The sequence below is a fragment of the Microtus oregoni genome, unplaced genomic scaffold (genome assembly GCF_018167655.1).
Source record: "Microtus oregoni isolate MIOR12 unplaced genomic scaffold, Mior012 000000F_ref0000247, whole genome shotgun sequence".
Classification (NCBI taxonomy): Eukaryota; Metazoa; Chordata; class Mammalia; order Rodentia; family Cricetidae; genus Microtus; species Microtus oregoni.
In genome coordinates, this window is record NW_024543059.1 from 69,362,000 (window position 1) to 69,381,090 (window position 19,091).

Sequence of the window (19,091 nt, forward strand, 5' to 3'; positions counted from 1 at the left end):
TGTGCAAGAAGCATAAGCACTGGAAGGGTACTGGAAGCAGAAAACAGAGGCCAGAGAGAGGTTGGGTAAGCTAGGCAAAGGCCTACGGGGAAAATCTTTGTTCCTGACCTGCCAGAGTGGAAGCATCCCAACACTTCTTGAAACCTGCAATTCCTGCTGTACTAAGACCCTAACTCAAAGTAACCTCTACTCATGATATACCTGGCAGGCTCTCAAACCAAACTATAAAATCCCTGAGAGAAACATAGCTTGTACCTCAGGCCTTCTGAAACACTTTGGAGCTGGGGAATACTGAAAAACAGCAATCAAACCTAGAAAAGCTCATGTCAGAAGTTGAACTGCCTACTAAAACAAGATCCTACACAGAACCCCCCAGTATACAAGAGTTGTAATGCTCAACATTCCAGCCAAAAAGTGATTAAAATTATATAAAAATCAACAGGAATCCCTAGTGAAGGGAAAAAAAATAGCTATCAATGGTAAGAAGTAAGCAGTCCCTGTTGACCGTTGTAGAAGAGGCCACTAAACATTAAGGCATCTCCTATAAGCATAAGGCATCTCCTATAAGCATACTGAACTCATGCAAAAGACAGCTCTAGGGGGATAAATATAAAATATCATGAGAAAATTCAAAACTAATTGAAATAGCCAATTGGAAATAACAGAAACCAACATTAAAATATAAGAATAGTTTATAGATTATAAAGTCGACGTATCACATATTACTGAGCATGAAGATGAATGAACATGATTTATCCAATACTAGGGAAAATAGATGAATGACATATAGAGGAAAATCTTAAGGATATTCACTAATATCTCATCAGAATCCACACAAAGTTAAAGGTTATATGGTACTATCTTCAAAGAGCTGAAATTAGAGGAGAAGCACACACCCAAAGAAAATAGCCTTGAAACTTTTGCTGAAATAATGAAGATTTTACATAAATGGAATCAAAGGATTTCAGAAAAATTGCAAGGTAATAAACATTAAAGAATTTCATATAGGTAGAAAGAAATGGTAACAGAAATAAATTCAGATCCACATTGAGGAGATAAAAACACGTGAAATCATAAATGAGGTATCTATAGGCTGTTATATTTTCTATGTTTTGGTAAACTATGTTAACTATAGTAAACTATAACAACTATTTACAGCAAGATCTGCAGATACGTTACAGGTTAGAACATGCGAAGGAGAAAGACATTTAAACAAACCACCTAAAACAGAGGCTGCAGTTAACTGGAAGTGGGTAAAATTTTATACATGATAAAGTGAAACGTGGAGAGAGAATGTGAAGTCTCAATCAGAACACAAGAGGAAGGAGGTAAAATAAGACGTGTGAAGAGAAATATACAGAAGAAAACAGGGAGGAGGGCTTTACTATCTCAAAGTACTTTGAGAACCTAAATTTGCATATTTTATATAAATTTAAAAATAAGGGACTAGACAGAGGGCTCAAGGAGTGCTTGCTGCTCTTGCAGAGGACCTGAAAGCCACCCACAGGGCTTCCCAGCACCCATATGGAGGCTCACAACAATCTCTACTAAAGGTTCTGTCTCCCTCTTCTGACCTGTCTGAGAACTGCATGCATTTATTACATACACGGACAAACACACTTAAAATAACAAAAAAGTAAACCTAGGAAATCAATAAAGAAAATTAGTTGCAGTATTAAAAAGCATTTAATTCTAACTAATAAATCAGGAAAATTGCAAAACTGGTAAATACACAAAATAGATAAGCAAAACTGCAAGAAAACAAAATAGCAGTGGTTGGAAAATTGAGTACTATCAATAATTGTGTTCAATGTTAATTTTAAAATAATGTTTTTGCTAGGAAAAAAGATACCTAAATTTAGGCACTCTACAAAATATATTTTTTAAATAAAGATTGCTAGGAAATGAAGGTCTACCACCATGCAAAGATACAGTACAAGACGGCTGTAATGGCCATGTAGTTACACGACAAAAATAATCTAAAGATAAAACCCATGGCAGGAGATAAAAGACAACTCTAGATAGGAATAAAGTTCAGCAGGATGACATGACAGCCTAGATACTTCTGCCTTTTGTGTTATACGTACACCTATAAGTTTTATCACGACCAATGTATCAAAATTTCATGGCAGTATTCAGAAATGTTCTCACATGCTTCTCAGTAGTTAACTGAATGTATGATAAAAATCAATAAATATACAGAGGCCTGAATCACAAGTAATTTAACCAATTTGACATTTACTGACTACAGCATGAGAACACGGAGCTCACCGACTTGTGTAAGACGTGCTCGGCTGGCTACGAAGATGGAGCATGCGCTAAGTCACAGAAAAGCTTCAATACGGTCCAGAAGAGCAAAAAGATGAGAGAATGCCCCCTAAGTGTTGCAGATTCATTCCAATACAATGTTTCAAAAATAATCAAAAAGGATCACAGAATTATTTTGAAATGAAAGAAAGCTATTATAGACAGGATACCAAATTTGTAGCATAAGACAAATTTCAATTAACATAAATTAGGGGGAAATTTATGATCATAGAAGTAAAAAGAATATACTTATTTCTATGTGACTTTTAAGAAATGGTTAATATTTTATATATTCAGTAAGTAAGAATTGAGTAGAGAGCTAGAAGAAGATAAAATGTAAACTGCGCTAACTTAACGAGGTTACATAGGACTACCAGGAAAGACTATAAATAGGAAAGACAATGCATTCTGAAGCTTGAAGTAAACAGAAACGGCAGGTTGCACATCACCATGCTCTCTGCTACAATGACAGTGGACTGAACCTCTGAAACAGGTGCTGAAGAGCCTAAACTAAAATGGGAACATATTACAACCCTCATCGAGAGCCTCAGTGTGAGGGTCATTGACCAAAAACCCACAGCTACTACATTATCAAAGCTGAAGCTAGAGCTGGGCTTGGACAGCCACAGCATCGGTCAGGGGCAGGTGGCCCTCTTTGGCTTCCAGGATGCTTGCCTTGGACAGTATCATCCGAAAGGCTGTGTAAAGAGCTCTTACCATTCTGGTTCCACAATTGAAGTCACATTTTAGCCTTGCATCTGAGAGTGACACAGCTGATCCAGAAGACTTGGATGTTAAAGATGAATTCAAGGGTTCATCTTCAAATCAAACTACCCGAGGACCTTAGGCCATTATTGAGGATGCTGTGGGTACGTTGTGGGTGAACACGCTCAGCTCCACTCTATCCCACAATTCCTAGAGCTCTTTCAGTCTCTGAAAGTGCAGTTTGTAAGGATGAAAATAGAAACTAAGATTAGTTGAAGAGTTAGTTCAAAAAGAGAAAGAGTTACAAGCTCTCCTTCATCAACCTATTGAAGGAAAAGACCAAGAAATTAAACCCCTGAAAGCTCTCCGTAAGTCCTAACGGAGAGACACCATTTCCCATGCGCCATCTGAACTGTCCTGGCACAACCACTGAAGATGCTGAACGGACTGGCTGGCTGAGAGAAAATGGAGCTGATGCAGACACTGTAAGTCAGTTTCTGGCTGAATATTACACACTAGTAGTTGTTCTCTACCATGTGACACGTGATGATTTAAAGGGCCCCAGACTAAGGGGACGAATGTTGTGCCCACTGTGGAAGACCAGCTTGACTTTTAGAACAAACGTGCCTGACTGTCACTGACTGAACCTTCAGTGGAGAATCTGAATATTAATGCAGGACTGATCTCCGTGGGGGAGGAGAAAGAAGCTGAACTTTAATTACAGTGTTTGTTTACTCATGTAAAACACACACACACACACAAAAAAAAAAAAAACCCACCAAATTTTCCCAACTTCTAGTTTACAAAATTCCTAAGGACCCTTTGTAAAGGCTTTTAAAATAATCCAAGTTATAATCCTAACGTCTAGGATTGTTTCAGTCTGCACATTTTGATGGAGATGATTTTAAGCTGGCAGCTATTGCATTTCAGCCAGATGTTTATCACGGAGCAGACATAACATTTTGTGTGACAGTATACCTCGGGAACAAAACCAAAGCGTGACCACAACTTTGTAGGATTTTCTTTGTATATGATGTGTCCTGAACATCTGAGCAGAAATGCATAATTTGGATGGTTGTGTAAAGTTTTCTTTTTTGCGGGGGGGGAGCATCTAAGTAATGGTTTCTCTTTATGCTAATTGTCATATTGACTGTATGTTCTAATTTATTTAAGTGTCTGGCCTGAGTGTGTTTGTTGGGGGTGTTTATATACTACTGAACTGCACCAGTTGTACTGGATCATAGTAGAGTTTGCTTGTCCTAAAGCTACCCACTGTGTCATATTTACTCAAAGTAAAAAGATTGCCAACATGTTACTTTGATAAAGCCAAGAAATTTCTTTTTTAAAAAAATGGTAGATAAAACGTGCTTTACTCTAGTTTGTATGTTCATCTCTCCACATAGCTGTTGTATAACAATTTCAAAGTGCCAGATATTCTAGGATTGATCTAACAATCAATCCTACACTACAGACAATGGTAGGTTCCTATTGTCAAAGACAAGAGTAGCAGCCAAGTTAAAAGAAGGCTGAAAAGAACTTCATGAGGGACCATTGGATTCAAAGGCAAATGACAACAAACCATACTGCTAACGTATACATTCCAGAGGAGTAAGTATAGAAATAAACACAATCAGATATTTACATCTAATTCTGTCTGCTGAGAGGATTTAAGAACAATGACAGGTCAGCTCTTACGAACACACCTAACACCCAGATCTTAATTAGCAAAAGCAAATGGCCAATGATTGTATAAAAGATGCTTGACATCATTCATATTCCGGAAAAGACAAAGTCAGTCTCAATGAGATGCCAGTGAACAACTGTTATGAACATGACTTTTAAAAGGCTGCTGGACCAACGTAGCTGTAGGATGTGGGACTGGATGTCCATGATTGCTGATAGAAGGTTGACGTGTGGAATGCCTTTGAAAAGGTCGGATATATGCTTAGTCTGTGGTCTGGTGATTCCAACCCAGGATTTTTTAGTTATAAGTAAAACCTTGTATCCGCCAAAATACCTATTCACAAAGTCTATGGAAGTTTGATTCATCATAGCTGGAAACAAAACGTCAATAGATGTAATTACATTGTGCCTGTGTGGTATCTAGTCTCATGTCAACTTGTCACACAAACTAGAAGTATCTGAAAGGAAGGAAACTTAATTGAGAAAAGGCCTCCATAAGATTCAGCTGTAAGGCATTTTCTTAATTAGTGACTGATGGGGGACAGCCAAGCCCATGGTGGATGGTGGCATCTCTGGATTGATGGTCCTGGGTTCTATAAGAAAGCAGGTTGAGCAAGCTATAGGAAGCAAGTCAGTAAGCAGCATCCACCATGGCTTCTCCATCAGCTCCTGCCTCTAGAATCCTGCTGTTTCAGTACTTCCTGTCCTGACATCCTTCAGTGATGCCCAGCAGTATGGGAGTATGAGCCAAATAAACCCTTTTCTCCCCAACTTGCTTTTTGGCCATGGTGTTTCATCACAACAATAGAAACCCTAATGAAAACAGCCTGTATTTATGCTGTAATACCACCTAAGCAGTACAACTAAATTCATCTATGCACAATACAAATGAATTCCAGCCAGGGCGCTGAGTGAAAGGTACCAGGCACAAAGCAAACCATGCTTAAGATTCAATTTAGCTGGTGTGTTAGTTAGGATTTCTATCGCTTTGATGAGGCACCATAACCACAACAACTCTTATAAAAGAAAGCATTTCACTGGTGCTGGCATACAGTTTCAGAGGTTTACTCCATTATTGTCATGGCAGGAAGCATGGTGGTATGCAGACATGATGCTGGAGAGGCAGCAGAGATTTCTATATCTGGATCTTCAGGCAGCAGAAAGAGAGAATGAGCCACTAAGACCTGACTTGAGCTTCTGAGACCTCGAAGCCTATCACACTTTTTCCAACAAGGCCACACCTACTCTAACAATGCCACACCTCCAATATTGCTGCTCCCTATGAGTCTATGGGGGTCATTTTTATTTAAACTACCACAGCTGGCTTTCCAGACTAAAATAATACAATCAACACTAATCTATAGAGCTGTATAGCTTATCAGCAAAGACTGTGAGGAATAACGTTCTGATGGAGATTAACAGGGTTCTGAGTGTATATTCTGTGACGAGGAAACCTGTTGGATTGGTAGGCACACAGTTAATGGGTTTGTTTTTATAAATCATCCGCTTATAGATTCACTTAGAAATGCTTATACTCTATCATATGCAGTAATGAAAATCAGATGTCTAAAATGAACAGAATGTTTCAGACTAAAGGGATATCAATGCACAGAGCAGGATTCCAGCAGCTGTCAATCAAGTGTCAGACCATAACACCCCAGGAAATGTCAGGAAGGACAGATGTAATGAGGCTCGGGTTAACACATTATCCAGAGAGAGGGTTAGTATTTTCACTTTATGTTGTAAATTTCAATCCCCTCAGAAACAGTCATAGAACAATAAAAAGGTCCATTGGGATAAATATTAAACCAACCTCACAGACTGTTTTTTGTCTTGTAGATAAACTCACCATTGTGCACCATCCAAGTGGTAAGTGTTAAGTATTAAATTAAGGATTTAAACTATAATGAAGTACACATTCGATGTTTATAATTGATATAACCCCAGCAGTTTTATGTTGGTCTATACTTTGTAGAGATTGCATGTTTATGTGCAGAACCACCTGGCATCAAATATAAAAGTGCGGTGCCTCTACAGCAGCAAGGTGCATCCCATCATAACAGAGGAAAGGGACATGGTGATTTGGCCTGTTGTGCCCTTTGGCACCTAATTCAAGCTCTTGGTCTTCATATGTTTTTGGTTTTTTATTTAGTATACAATATTTTCAAACATGATTTGTCTTTGCTGATCTTTCTCCCCTCTCTTCTGCCCTACCATACTGTGCCCCTTACGTACCGTCACCCTCAGCAGCCTCCTTCCCAGTTTCATAACACATTTGTTCAATTGCTCTCTCTCCCCTTCTCAACACCTCCTTTCCCCCTCCCATGATCCCTTATCTCATTGCACAGCCTATATATGTATGTACACACAGAAACATTAAGAGCCAGGATCAGCATAGGAAAGACAGCACACACAGTTTTCCCTTGGGTTCCTGGGGGTGGGAGTTTCATTCTAGAGCACCTCACTTCTTTAGTTCTTTTTATTTCTACCAGTGATTTGGTTTGTTTGATTTGGTCTTGTTTTATTTTTTTAAGATATTGTGAATTAAATGTTTTCTCCAAATTCCTTTCTTGGAAAGTTTATTTTATATATAAATACACACACACACACACACACATATATATGAAAAATGATGGCTTCTATTTGTTGGTTTTGAAGCCTGAAACATTGTGCCATGTGTTTATTAGATCTCAGAGGACCCTGCTGGAGTTTGTCTTTTAGAGAATCATGTTGTGATTAGGAATAATTTAACTTCTTTTACAGCTTTATCTTGTCTTGGTGGTTTTGAACACTATATTGAAAAAGAGTGGATTGATTACCCTTGTCATCGCCAAGATTTTAGGAAAAAAAATCTTTCAAATTGTGCATATTTAGTATAAAATTGACTATAGCTTTTTATATATATAGTCTTTATTAATTTGAAGTATGTTATTGTTATTTCTAATTTCTCCAGGTCTTTGTAAAAATGCCTTTTCTGCCGCTTTTGAGACGATCATGTGGCTTCTATCCTCATTTTAATTAGACTATATAATATGCTTGGTGATTTGCATGTGGACGACCAGACTAAAAGTGTAACTCACTTGGTCATGGTGTTTGATCTTGTTAATATGTTTTTCAATTTTGTTAAGAGTTTTCCATATATAATTCATCAAGGAAATAGTCTGAAGTTCTCTTTTTATTATGTTGTGTCCCATTCTGGCTTCATAGAATAAGTATGAAATGTTGCCTTCCCTTTGTATTTCTTGGAATATTTTGAGACATATTAGTGTTAAATTCTCCTCTTCCTGGGCTTTTCTTTGTGGAGATTTTTAGTTTTATCAACCTTGCTCATGTTTTCACAGAACCAACTCTTCCATATCTGTGGAATATCCATTTAGTCTATTTTGTTAACTTTCACTCCGATCTTTATTCTTGTCATCTACTGGGCTTAGGTTTGGCTTGTTATTCAAGAGTCTTCTGGTACACCATTAGGTTATTTGAGATTTCTCTTACAGTTTTAAGCTGTAAACTTTTCTGTAGAGCTGCCTTAGCTGAATCTAGAGGATCTGGTAGGGTGTGCTACTGGTTTTTGTTGTTATTCCTGGGTTTTAGTATCCTGCTACTCATTCCAAATTACATTATTTAGTCTCTGAATGTCTGTTGTTTCTGAGGTTTCTCTTGCTGTTTGTTTATATTTTTATTTCATTGTGATCTGATAAATGCAAGGAAAGGAATTGTCCCAAGGAGGGCTTTTTGTATTTAATAAGGATTACTTTGTATCATATAATGCAGCCAACATATTTGTATCATTAGAATGGAGTAGTGAAGTCTCCCGCTAGTATTGTGCTGCCACATATGTGGTCTTCTATGTCTTTTAGTGTTTATTGTATAACATGCCAATATGCAGTTCACACATATTTACAGTCGCTGTGTCTACCTAGTGAATGTTCTCTTAGTTAATATGGAAGGTCTCTATCTCTCCTGACTAGTTTTGCTCGGATGTCTTCTTTAGCAAGCATAATAATTGCTATGCTTGCTTCTTGTGGCAGTTTGATTAGTAGGTTGAGTTTCATCCTTTCGGACTCAGTTTTGGATGCCCTTGATAGCTAAGTGCATCTTTTTTATTGATTTTTATTGAGCTCTACATTTTTCTCTGCTCCCCTCCCCGTCGCTCCCCTCCCCTTCAAATCTCTACCAAGGTCCCCATGCTCCCAATTTACTCAAGAGATCTTTTCTTTTTCTATTTAACATGTGGATTAGATCTATGTATGTCTCTCTTAGGGTCCTCATTGTTGTCTAGGTTCTCTGGGATTGTGATTTGCGGGCTGGTTTGCTAAGTGCATTTTTTGAGATAACAGATGGTTGAATCTTGTCTTTAAATGCAAACAGTTAGCTAGTGACATGTTAGAAATTGAGACATTTTTCATTTAAAGTTATTGTTGAGAGGGGCTTGCTCTTTTGCTATTCTTTTGGTTAGATTGGAGTCTTGTTTTTCCTCCTATTGTGTTAGTATTGGGGGTCTGCTGGTTAGCTATGTTACACAGCATTGATCCCTTACCACCTCATCTTTGTGTATTCTTCTCATGGCATGAACTCTTTCCTGTCTTCACATGGACGAATCAGACTGTTTTCTCATATGTAAAATGTAACTGAAAAATGTACGTGGGAATTCGTTATAAAGAATGATAATGACTTATGGAACTGGAGTCTGATAGTTGGTGATGGAAGTCATTGATAGGGAAAATTAAATTTGTGCTCCACGAACCAAGTGTTTCATATGAATGTAATGAAAAGAGGAATATTTGAAAAATGTTGGGAGGGAAAAGAAGAGTTAGAAGCCAGATAGAGACCTATTGAACAACCAGTCGAAACCGGTAACTGCAAGAGGGATAAGCAATTGGAGTACAGTGTATGGCTCAATGAAAATGGGGGGTCACATGGTAACATTTGGGGAGCAGTGTAGTTGCCAGTGGGGAGCCTAGAATACTGTGATTTGCAAATAATTAGTTCTGACAAATGGTGAAAAAAAATAAAAGGGTTTTAATTAAATAGAGGTTGTTAATACTAGGGTTTGAAATTTTATGTCTAAACAGAACTGACTTCTCAATGTACTCCTTAATATACTATATGAATATAATGTTCAGTTTATCTAGTACACTTGTAATATGTCCTTGTTACCAATTTAATTTCTATTTACTCATATTCCATGTTTCATATTATTTTCATGATAAATAAATGAATTATTATTTTATTAAGTGAAGAAATAATCAAAGTCTATATTTATAGGTAATACTGCCCACAATGATATATTGTACAGTAGTCCCTTCAACAATAAGGTAAGTTCTGTTCATTTTAATCTTTTTTAATACAAAGGAAGACTTTCTCTGCTGAGGAATATAAATTTTTCCCATCTTATCTATTCTTTGAGCCCATGAATCAGAAAAACTAGATAATCATTATATTTAAAACCCATGAGAAGTGTTGGGCAGTGGTACCATACATCTTTAGTCCCAGCACTGGGAAGCAGAGGCACAAGGATCTCTGTGAGTTTGAGGCCAGTCTGGTCTATGGAGCTAGTTCCAGGATGGCCAGGAATACACAGAAAACCTGTCTCAAAAAAATCCATGAGTAGAAACTTAAGAAAATTTATTATTTAGAAAAAATAAAGATGGAATTCTTAGATGGAAAAAAAACAAGTATAGCTGGATTCAATGTGTCCATAAAAAATAAATGTTAAAGGAATTGTGAGCACATCAATTTTAACAATAAAAATCTAATGAGAATTTTATTCAGGAAGTGTAGTCATTATGGTCAGTGTATAGGAAATATATAGCCCCAAAGTATTGATTGTGCAAATATGTAGCATTTCACATCAACGATAAGAAAATGCTAAGAGAATAAGAAGATCATTAAGACAGAAAAGATTAACTGAAAATCAAGACACTTCAAGACATCATAGTTAGTGTCCTGACCACAAATACTTTATGAAAACCACATTATTTCATCTTCCTGCTCATGTGACATGGAAAGTGTGTGCTGTTATCAAGAGTGACGTTGCTTTTTAATTTCTTGCTAAAATAAAGGATTAAAAGTCATTGGCAAGTTCCTAATGAAATCATTTTAATTTTTCAAAGTTGTAGTAACCCTTTCAGTTTCCCTGTTTCAGATAAGGAATATTTTTATCATAAAAGTCCTTCATGCTTCAAGAATAACTTAAAGTGCTTGCATTTCTGGATTTCGTGACCCACTGTAGAGTATGCTATAGGCTCTCTGCTCATTGGAGGGCAGAATTGCAGACCACACTGAGGCACAAGAGTTATAAAAACACTTTGTCACCAGTCAGTGCTGGCGCATGCCTTTAATCCCAGGATTTTTGGGATGGATTTCTATGAGTTCAAGGGCTAACCTCGTCTAATGAGCAAGTTCCAGGATAACCAAGGCTACATAGAGAAACCCTGTCTCAAAAAAAAAAAAACTGTATCAAACAAAGATCCTTATTCAATATCTGAAGGACAGAAAATAAGATATATTCACACACTTTAAGGCTATACTTTATATTTTAAGTATATTTAATTTAAAGTATATTTAAAATATAAAGTCTTTAAGACTTGAGAAATTTTGCATAAGTGTAAGTTTCCATTGCTTTGCTGTTTCCCCTCAAAGCTGAAGCAAACGTTGAGCCAGGTATGATGTATTGGACTCTAATCCCAGCATTGGGGAAGCCAAGGGAGGAAGGGAGCAAGTCCAAGGTCAGCCTAGAGGACACAGAGAGATCCTGCATCTGAAGAAATCAAACCCTAAGACTGCAGTGGAGTCGAGCTTCACTGTGACTATTTCCCTTTATGATAGAGAACTGTCTAAAAGTTACCTTACAGAGCTGGGTTTTTTCCCAAGAATGAAAGGCAACTATGCTTTATAATGTTTCCTTTTGAACCTTAAAATGGAAAAGTCTTAGCTCTGTTCATTTTTTTTATTATTAATTTCTAGTTTCCTGCTCGACTCCAAGTTGAAAAGGAATTTGGATTCTCCTGCAAGAAAGATCATTAAAGAAGGTAAAATGGTAGTTGTCTCTTAGGAAACCTAAAAAGGCCATGTCACAGATTTCAATCAATCATTTAAGGGGTCTTTAAGTATTTCATTGTCTTCTCTTGAAGCATAAAGAAGCTTGCTCTTTTTCCAAACTAAAGGAAAATGTTTCTTCGACAGATTTATAGATGTAATTTTCAGCTCAAAGGTAAATATGCATTGATGAATCATCATCCCTAATCCATTGCCTGTGATGTGGTCTTATTTTCAGATTAATATCTTTAAGCTCAAGAACTGGCAAACATTCTGATATCTGGACGAAGCAAGGCTGCTGTGGAGTGCCTGATCTCTAGGACTGATCTCCATGTGGAAGAGCACAGAATGTGCCTTTGGATTCCAGACTATGTTATCATCACAATTTATTAGGACTTAATGGAGACTGATAGCATGTTCTGAAAATCCATTCATTTTGTCACTGAAGCACCTAGTTTTTCTGTCTTGAAAACTAAAGACAAAAAAAAAAACAGAAAAGTTAAATGCAGTCTGGCAAAATTAAGGAGCCAAACTATATCGATTATTCTTCCTACTCTTTGTCCCCTTCAACTAAAAGCTGATTTTATATTTGCCTTTTAAATGACAGTCAACTTCCCACCTTTCTCACATTTAGAGCTTAGTGTTCTTGTTGCATCGTATTTCCAGACAGCTTCTATTGTTTACTGCCAGTGTGCATGTGCCTTTGAAATGCACTTTTATTTACATTTTCCTCTGTTGATGATGGTTTGCTTTTTCAGTGCTAACCAAGCACACTGCCACTGAGCCATTCTTCAGCCCTCTACGTTGTTTTCTGAAGTCATATCAATGTTACCAATTAATGGTGTGCTGCCTGCTATTTCAGAACAGACATCACACATTGGTTGTGTTGTTCATCCTGTCCTCTTCTAGAAAGACATTTTCCCATACCCCTGTCCCTGAGTCCTTACTAAATGTCTTTCTCTCAAATTAAAAAAACATTTTTACAGCATGTGTTGTTTCTTATTAAGAGCCAGGAGACACCGTCCACCTGTTCCTCAGAAGTGGTCATCAGCTCAGACTGGGGTGCAGGTTAACCAGACCCTGATCCTCGTGCTGTGCACACTGAATGCTTACAACTACTGCTGATTCTCTAATTTATTGGGATTAACAACTAAATTTTCCTGTCTGTCACCTTAATTACCAAACAAAGTGTAGCTGATTTCAGGAGATGGAAATGATGTAAGAAAATAAATACAAATGATTGCTTTTCTAGTTTCCAAACAGTGAAATCTAAAACATTTCGAAATCGTTTATAGAAGTTCAATCAACTAATAGAAGGTGCTTTTGATTATGACATTTTAGGAAATCAATTCAGAAACGGAAGATGTTGCACACACATTTCTATAGGTCGTCTTTGTCTCTGTAGGGTGTCTCAGCCAAAGATTTAGGGAAAACAATAGAAAATATTGATATATTTTCCAGATCCACTAAATTTGAACAACTATATCATCTTTACACAAGATCTCCCACAACAATCTATGGCCAAAGCCCACAGTTAAATCACTGGCTTTATTCTTATTTAAAATGTGAAATTTAATGAAGTATAAAGTGGCAACTTTGATATTTATAACACATTAATTTACTTCTCTGAAGTTCAGTTATATGCCAGAGAGAAAGCCTGGATTTTACTTGAGTATTAATGACAAAAGTTAATGTTAGACACTCTTAAGTACTACACTGGCATAAACTAAAGATAACCAAAGTGGCATCTTTTCATATGCTCTGTGGCATTTGAAACATGACTTGTTCATCAAGACAAAGACACATAGCAGAGGAAAGTTGGAAATAACTGCCCTTCTCCATAAAGTCCCTTTTCTATGCCTCCTGTCCTTGACCCAGCAGGGTTTGTCCAGTATGAAGATAGTTAGAGAAGGTTGGAGAGAAGGGAGTGATGAATTGTCTTCTTCCCACATGTTGCATGAACATAACAGATAAAAACTAAGACAAGATGAAGGAGGTGGAAGTATATACTAAAGTCTGGATGTATAAGTTTGTACTCTCACCAGCAATGAAGGAGTATTTGCCTTGCCCTACATCCTCTCCAGCAGAAGCTGTCACTTGTGTTTTTGATCTCAGCCATTCTGGCAGGTATTAGATGGAATCTCAGAGTTGTTTTGATTTGCATTTCCTTGATGGCTAAGGATGTTGAACATTTCATTAAGTGCTTCTCAGACATTTGAGATCCCTCTGTTGAGGGTTCTCTGTTTAGATCTGTACCCCATTTTTAATCCGATTATTTGGTTTGTTGATGTTTAGTTTCTTGAGTTTTTTATATATTTTGGCTTCAACTGAACTAATCTAGGACCTTTGCACATGTTACAGTTGGGTAGCTTAATATTCTTGTGGGACTTCTTGTGGAACAGGAGCTGTCGCTGACTCTTTTCGCCTGCTTTTCGGACCCTTTTCCTCATTCTGGGTTGCCTAATCCAGCCTTAATATAAGGGAGGTGCCTAGGCTTACAGCAACTTAGTATATCATGGTTGGCTGTTATACATAGGGGGGCCTGCGCTTATCTGAAGACAAAGGAGGAGTGGGCTGAGGAGAGAGGAGGGTCTGGGAAGAGAGAAGGGAGGGAGGAAAAACTGATAAGGCTTGAAAATTAATTAATTAATTAATTTTAAAAGTAGGGATGATCTGACTGAGAGGATAAAGAGTACACTGGATGCTGTAAATTAAGTTCAGTGAATCTTTCCACATAGTGGAGGAGGAACAGAGTTTGTTTTAAAAAAAAATGCAATCAAGCCATATATTCTTGAAATCAGCACTTCCCTCCACTATCCTGAGATGGAAATGACACTTGATAAGACAAATAAAAATGTTTTAAAAGAGCAAGTAAAGTGGATGGGGTGCAGTCCCCTTAGGATATAGGTGGCAAGATATAGGAAAATCTAACAATAGGGTTCCGTGCTTGCTGTTGTGGCCACACCAAATAGCTTCAGTTGCTTATGAAGGTGCAAGAGAGGTGGAGAGAGGAAGTGGGTGTGATCAAAGAAAAGTGCATGTGTGAATCCATCAGACTTCCAGCTACAAGAAGGTTCATCAAAGTGATGTCACTGCACAAGAATGGGGACCTAAGTCCAGGTCCCATAGGAAAAGTTGGGTATGGTAGCGCTCACTGGTACAGCAGGGAGAGGAGGACCTTGGAGACTGCTGGCCAGCTAGTCTTACCAGTTTGTTGAGCTCCCACTTCAGCAAGAATCCCTGATCCAGAAAATAAGGTAGAGCATTACAGAGGAAGACACCTGACATTGACCTCTGACTGCACACACACACACAGGCCCTGCACACATACACACCTCCACACACAGGCAATAAATAAATCAAATACAATGAAACCCATGACGCTGGACAACTTACATATGAGGAGTTTTAAAAAGAATCTTCTCCAAGCCTATTATGATGGTTAATCTTTTCCTACGTTTCTTTTAGTTGGAATAAAGCACGTACTGCTGAGGATGTCCAGTGCTCTGATAACTGCTCATGTTTATAGACACCAGTGTGGTCACCTCTGCGACTACACACAGATCACTTCTATCACTCCAGAACCTTCTGTCATGTCCCCTCGTTTGTTACCTTACCTAAGCTGAACATTATCTTCTAGTTTTTATTAAATCTGTTCTTCAACACTTTATGCATATATAATGTGCTCTGCTTACACTTACCCTCAACCTTCGCCCATCTCTCCTCTCTCTTTCCCATAAAGCCCTTTCTCACACCCACATCATTTTGCTTTGTTTTGCTTTGTTACTCACTAGCTTTAACAAGGGCCATCTCTGTGACCAGAGGTTTAGAACTCTCCATTAGATCCTAGTGGACCTACTTACAAGTGCACAATTGAAGACTGTGAACGCTCCTTCCTAAAAATCCAGCAGTGGCTAATAGCTTAGAAGAGAAAGGTACATCCCCAGGAGTCTGCCCCATTTCACGCCATGCTCACTCTTATGAAAACAAGTGTCTCACCACAGCTGCTATGAAACCATTTTAACAAGTGCTGTGTCATGCACAGAAGACAGCATTTTTACTGCTCTTAATCTCACCCTTATATTCTTTCTGTCTTCTGTCCCACAATGCTCGCGGAGTCTTAGAAGGAAAGGTATTAATGTCTTGTTTGGGGCTTAGCTGTTAATGTGACATGTAATTTTGTTTGTCAATTTGTTTGGCTTGAGAGATGCCTAGGAGATTAGTAAAAATACATCTGTGGGTATGCCTGGAACATGATCATGATGACTCTGACCTTGTCTATGGTTGAATCCACTGAGTAGACTATCAACATGAGTGATAGACTATGGACTATGGGGCCTGGCTTTAGTGTGATACTGAAGACATTCATTTAATATAATCCTCTGATTATATTAAATGAGGCGAGTAACTTGATTTTTCTCTAGCACAGCTGCTATCATGGTGTTCTGCCTCATCATGGGTCCAGACACAGTAACAGTGGTCATGTAGCCTCCAAACGTGTCAGCCAGTAACCCCTTCCTTCTTTATCTTGATTCTCTTACATACTTTTCACAGCAAAAAGAGTGACCTCCATCCTGATCTTCTCAGGCAGACCTCTCCTAATGTGTATGTCGAATGTTCTTTCCCTCCCTGTTTTTGCTTCTAGCATATATCACTGTCTCGCTGTCTATTATTATTTCTTACTGTCTGTCCCCATCACAAAAATATAGCTTCATGTTTTTTGCTATTTTTGCCTCTATACTTAAATTGGTGAATGCATGAAGAAACAAAATGTATGGATTGATAAAAACAGTGAACAAAAATATTCTTATCATTATAACCATAAATTTTTAAAATTAAAATATATGCAATATGATTTTAGTAGTGCCTTAACTATAATAGAAGAGTAACTCTATGTAAATATTTGACAAAGGGGTTTTAGATATTAATTAATCCACCTAACTATTCAGTAGATGATTTTGTGGTAGACATTTCTGTGTGCTTCACTGTTATTTAGGTGAAAGAAACAGCTGTTAAAAAAATGAGCATACCAGTGTCCCAAATGCTAATACCTACTATAGCAAAATTAAAACGAGAAAATATAGGAAAGCAAGAAAATGTAGCACTCAACCTAACCTCATTAGGCAACAAATGTAGACTGTTATGTGTGACATATAACGCATATGTTATGTGTGACATATAACAGATATAACACATTATGGTATGAACATCTAATAAGTCTATGACAGCCTGGAAAATTGGTAGAAAACTAGGGATATTTATCTACTAGAAAAAAAATGGACAAAATGGAAAAGAAGTGTAATCTTTAACAGAAGACACTAAGAATTTTTGGAGATATACATATTGCTGATGCTGTCTCCTGGCAGAGCCTCCAAGTTGCATAAAAGACTCTGTAGGTAGGCTGAAACTTTGAGCTGAGGATGTCTTTTCTTACATCACTGGGTATATGTTCAACTTCCCTATGTTTTCTTCTCTAAACTATCTAAATTTCTGAGCAGAAGAAAAGTACTCAAATCCTACTAAAGTAAACAGTTCTATAATATACCTTTCATTTATGTTTAAGGTCATCTTATAATGCCTATGTTTTGTATTTTAATATCAAGTTCTCTTTTCCATTCATTTTGTGGAATTTCAATTATTTTTTCAAGGACTTATGCAAATTAAAATCTCTATAGAAGTGAAATGACCACCCAACTTTTAAATGATTAATAGTTACCATTTGTAGATTATCTTCCTTCTATTTTCAGCAGCCAATAGTTAACTCATAAGGAAGGAAAGATCCAATCTAACTTGCTTAAGAATTTGGGGATTTATACTCAGAAATGATCTATGGACATGTGGTGACATTGCTGTTATGTCACCATGACCTGGTGAAACCTCCAGGACTGAAGCAGTCCGGGGTCATATTTTGCCTTGTCTAGGTTTCTCCTGCTCTTTTTCCACTGTTGCTGCAATCATTGCTTTTGAGAAATTTCTCTACCAGCTATAACAGTGGTTCCCGACCTTCCTAATTCTGACTTTTTAATATATTTCCTAATGTAGTAGTGACTTCCAACCAAAAATCATTTCATTGCCACTTCATAACTGTAATTTTGCTACTGTGAAGAATCATAATGTAAATATCTGATATGCAGGATATCTGATATGTGACCTCTGTGAATAGGTCGTTCAACCCTCAAAGTGGTTGTGAGCCACAGGTTGAGAACCACTGAGTTATAGTTTTGACCAAAAACAAGTAACACAATTTAACTCATCACCATATCATAAATTAAAAGGAAAAGTCATTCTTCAAGTGACTGTGATATGAATGATATGAATGAGGTCCCTAAGCTCAGCCAGTCAGAGCCTCCCTTCGGGACATATGAGCAAAACTTAAGGGAAAGGGAATCCCATGGGGCAACACAGGTCCAACTGGCTATTTTTGTGGATGACCTGGGAAAGAATTTTGGCTATTCAGTCCCCAGAAAATCCCTGTCTCCTATGTGCTTATTTAGGACATGTCAAGATAATTTCAGTTTGTGCTCCAACAATTTTGATTTCTAGGACCTGTGAAGGTGTTATTTTTGGAAAAAAGAAAAAAGGTTTTAAAGGGGGCATGGATAAAATGAGGCCATACTGGAGTAGGGCATTCCTATAATCCAGGATGTTGCCTGTCCTCATGGGAAGATGAGAGAGAAGCAAACAAACACCTCAACACCATGTAAAGACAGACAAGTGACCCCCAAACCATCACGGAAGTGCTGGAACTCAATGCCTGGGAAAGTCAAGGACTGATACAAGCTTCTAGAAGGAAGGATGATCCAGGAAGGATTCCCCTACAGGATGTTCAGAGGTAGCAAGACCCTAACAATGCTTGGATTTTAGATATCAGACTTTAGGATAATGAGAGGCCAATCAGCATCTGTTAGCATACAAATGAATAGAAAGCCCCCCACTACGTGCCCTAAAGTTCTAGGATCATCTTTTTATTCATCTTTATATCTAATTATCAACAAGATGCCCTAATACCATTGGCTTAACCTTTTTCTGAATATTACATATTTACAAACTAAGAAATAGACATGGCATAGCAACACCAACTTTTCAGAACATCTACGTTTTCATCATAATGAGGTCACAACTCTGAAGAGTATGTAAATCAAGAGAATATTCATAGCATTTTGTCAGCTCTAGTCATACTTGATGGATACATATAGAGAAATCAAAAATTCAATAAAGGAAGACTATTCAGATTAAAGACTCAATGAAATGGTTCAATAAGCTACTGTCCCTTCCAGGCACATATGTTGGATACTTGATCTACAGCTGGTGGGGCTTCTTGGCAGATTATGAAAACTCTGGGATATGGGGCCTAGCTG

General features: G+C 37.6%; 1 protein-coding gene and 1 long non-coding RNA gene across 2 annotated transcripts in view; both read left to right on the top strand.

Annotated features, from left to right (window-relative positions):
- Bank1 (B cell scaffold protein with ankyrin repeats 1) overlaps positions 1-6,575 on the top strand; it is a 220,510-nt gene extending 213,935 nt beyond the window's left edge. The window contains exon 15 of the mRNA XM_041679911.1: positions 6,535-6,575. Within this exon, the coding sequence (XP_041535845.1) occupies positions 6,535-6,575 (41 nt within the window). The remainder of the gene's footprint in view (positions 1-6,534) is intronic.
- Positions 6,576-9,980: 3,405 nt separating this feature from the next.
- On the top strand, positions 9,981-12,034 carry LOC121438790. The gene is made up of 3 exons (XR_005973124.1): positions 9,981-10,010; positions 11,662-11,726; positions 11,972-12,034. It is a non-coding gene; the product is annotated as an uncharacterized LOC121438790 (long non-coding RNA).
- The last annotated feature ends 7,057 nt before the right edge of the window (positions 12,035-19,091 follow it).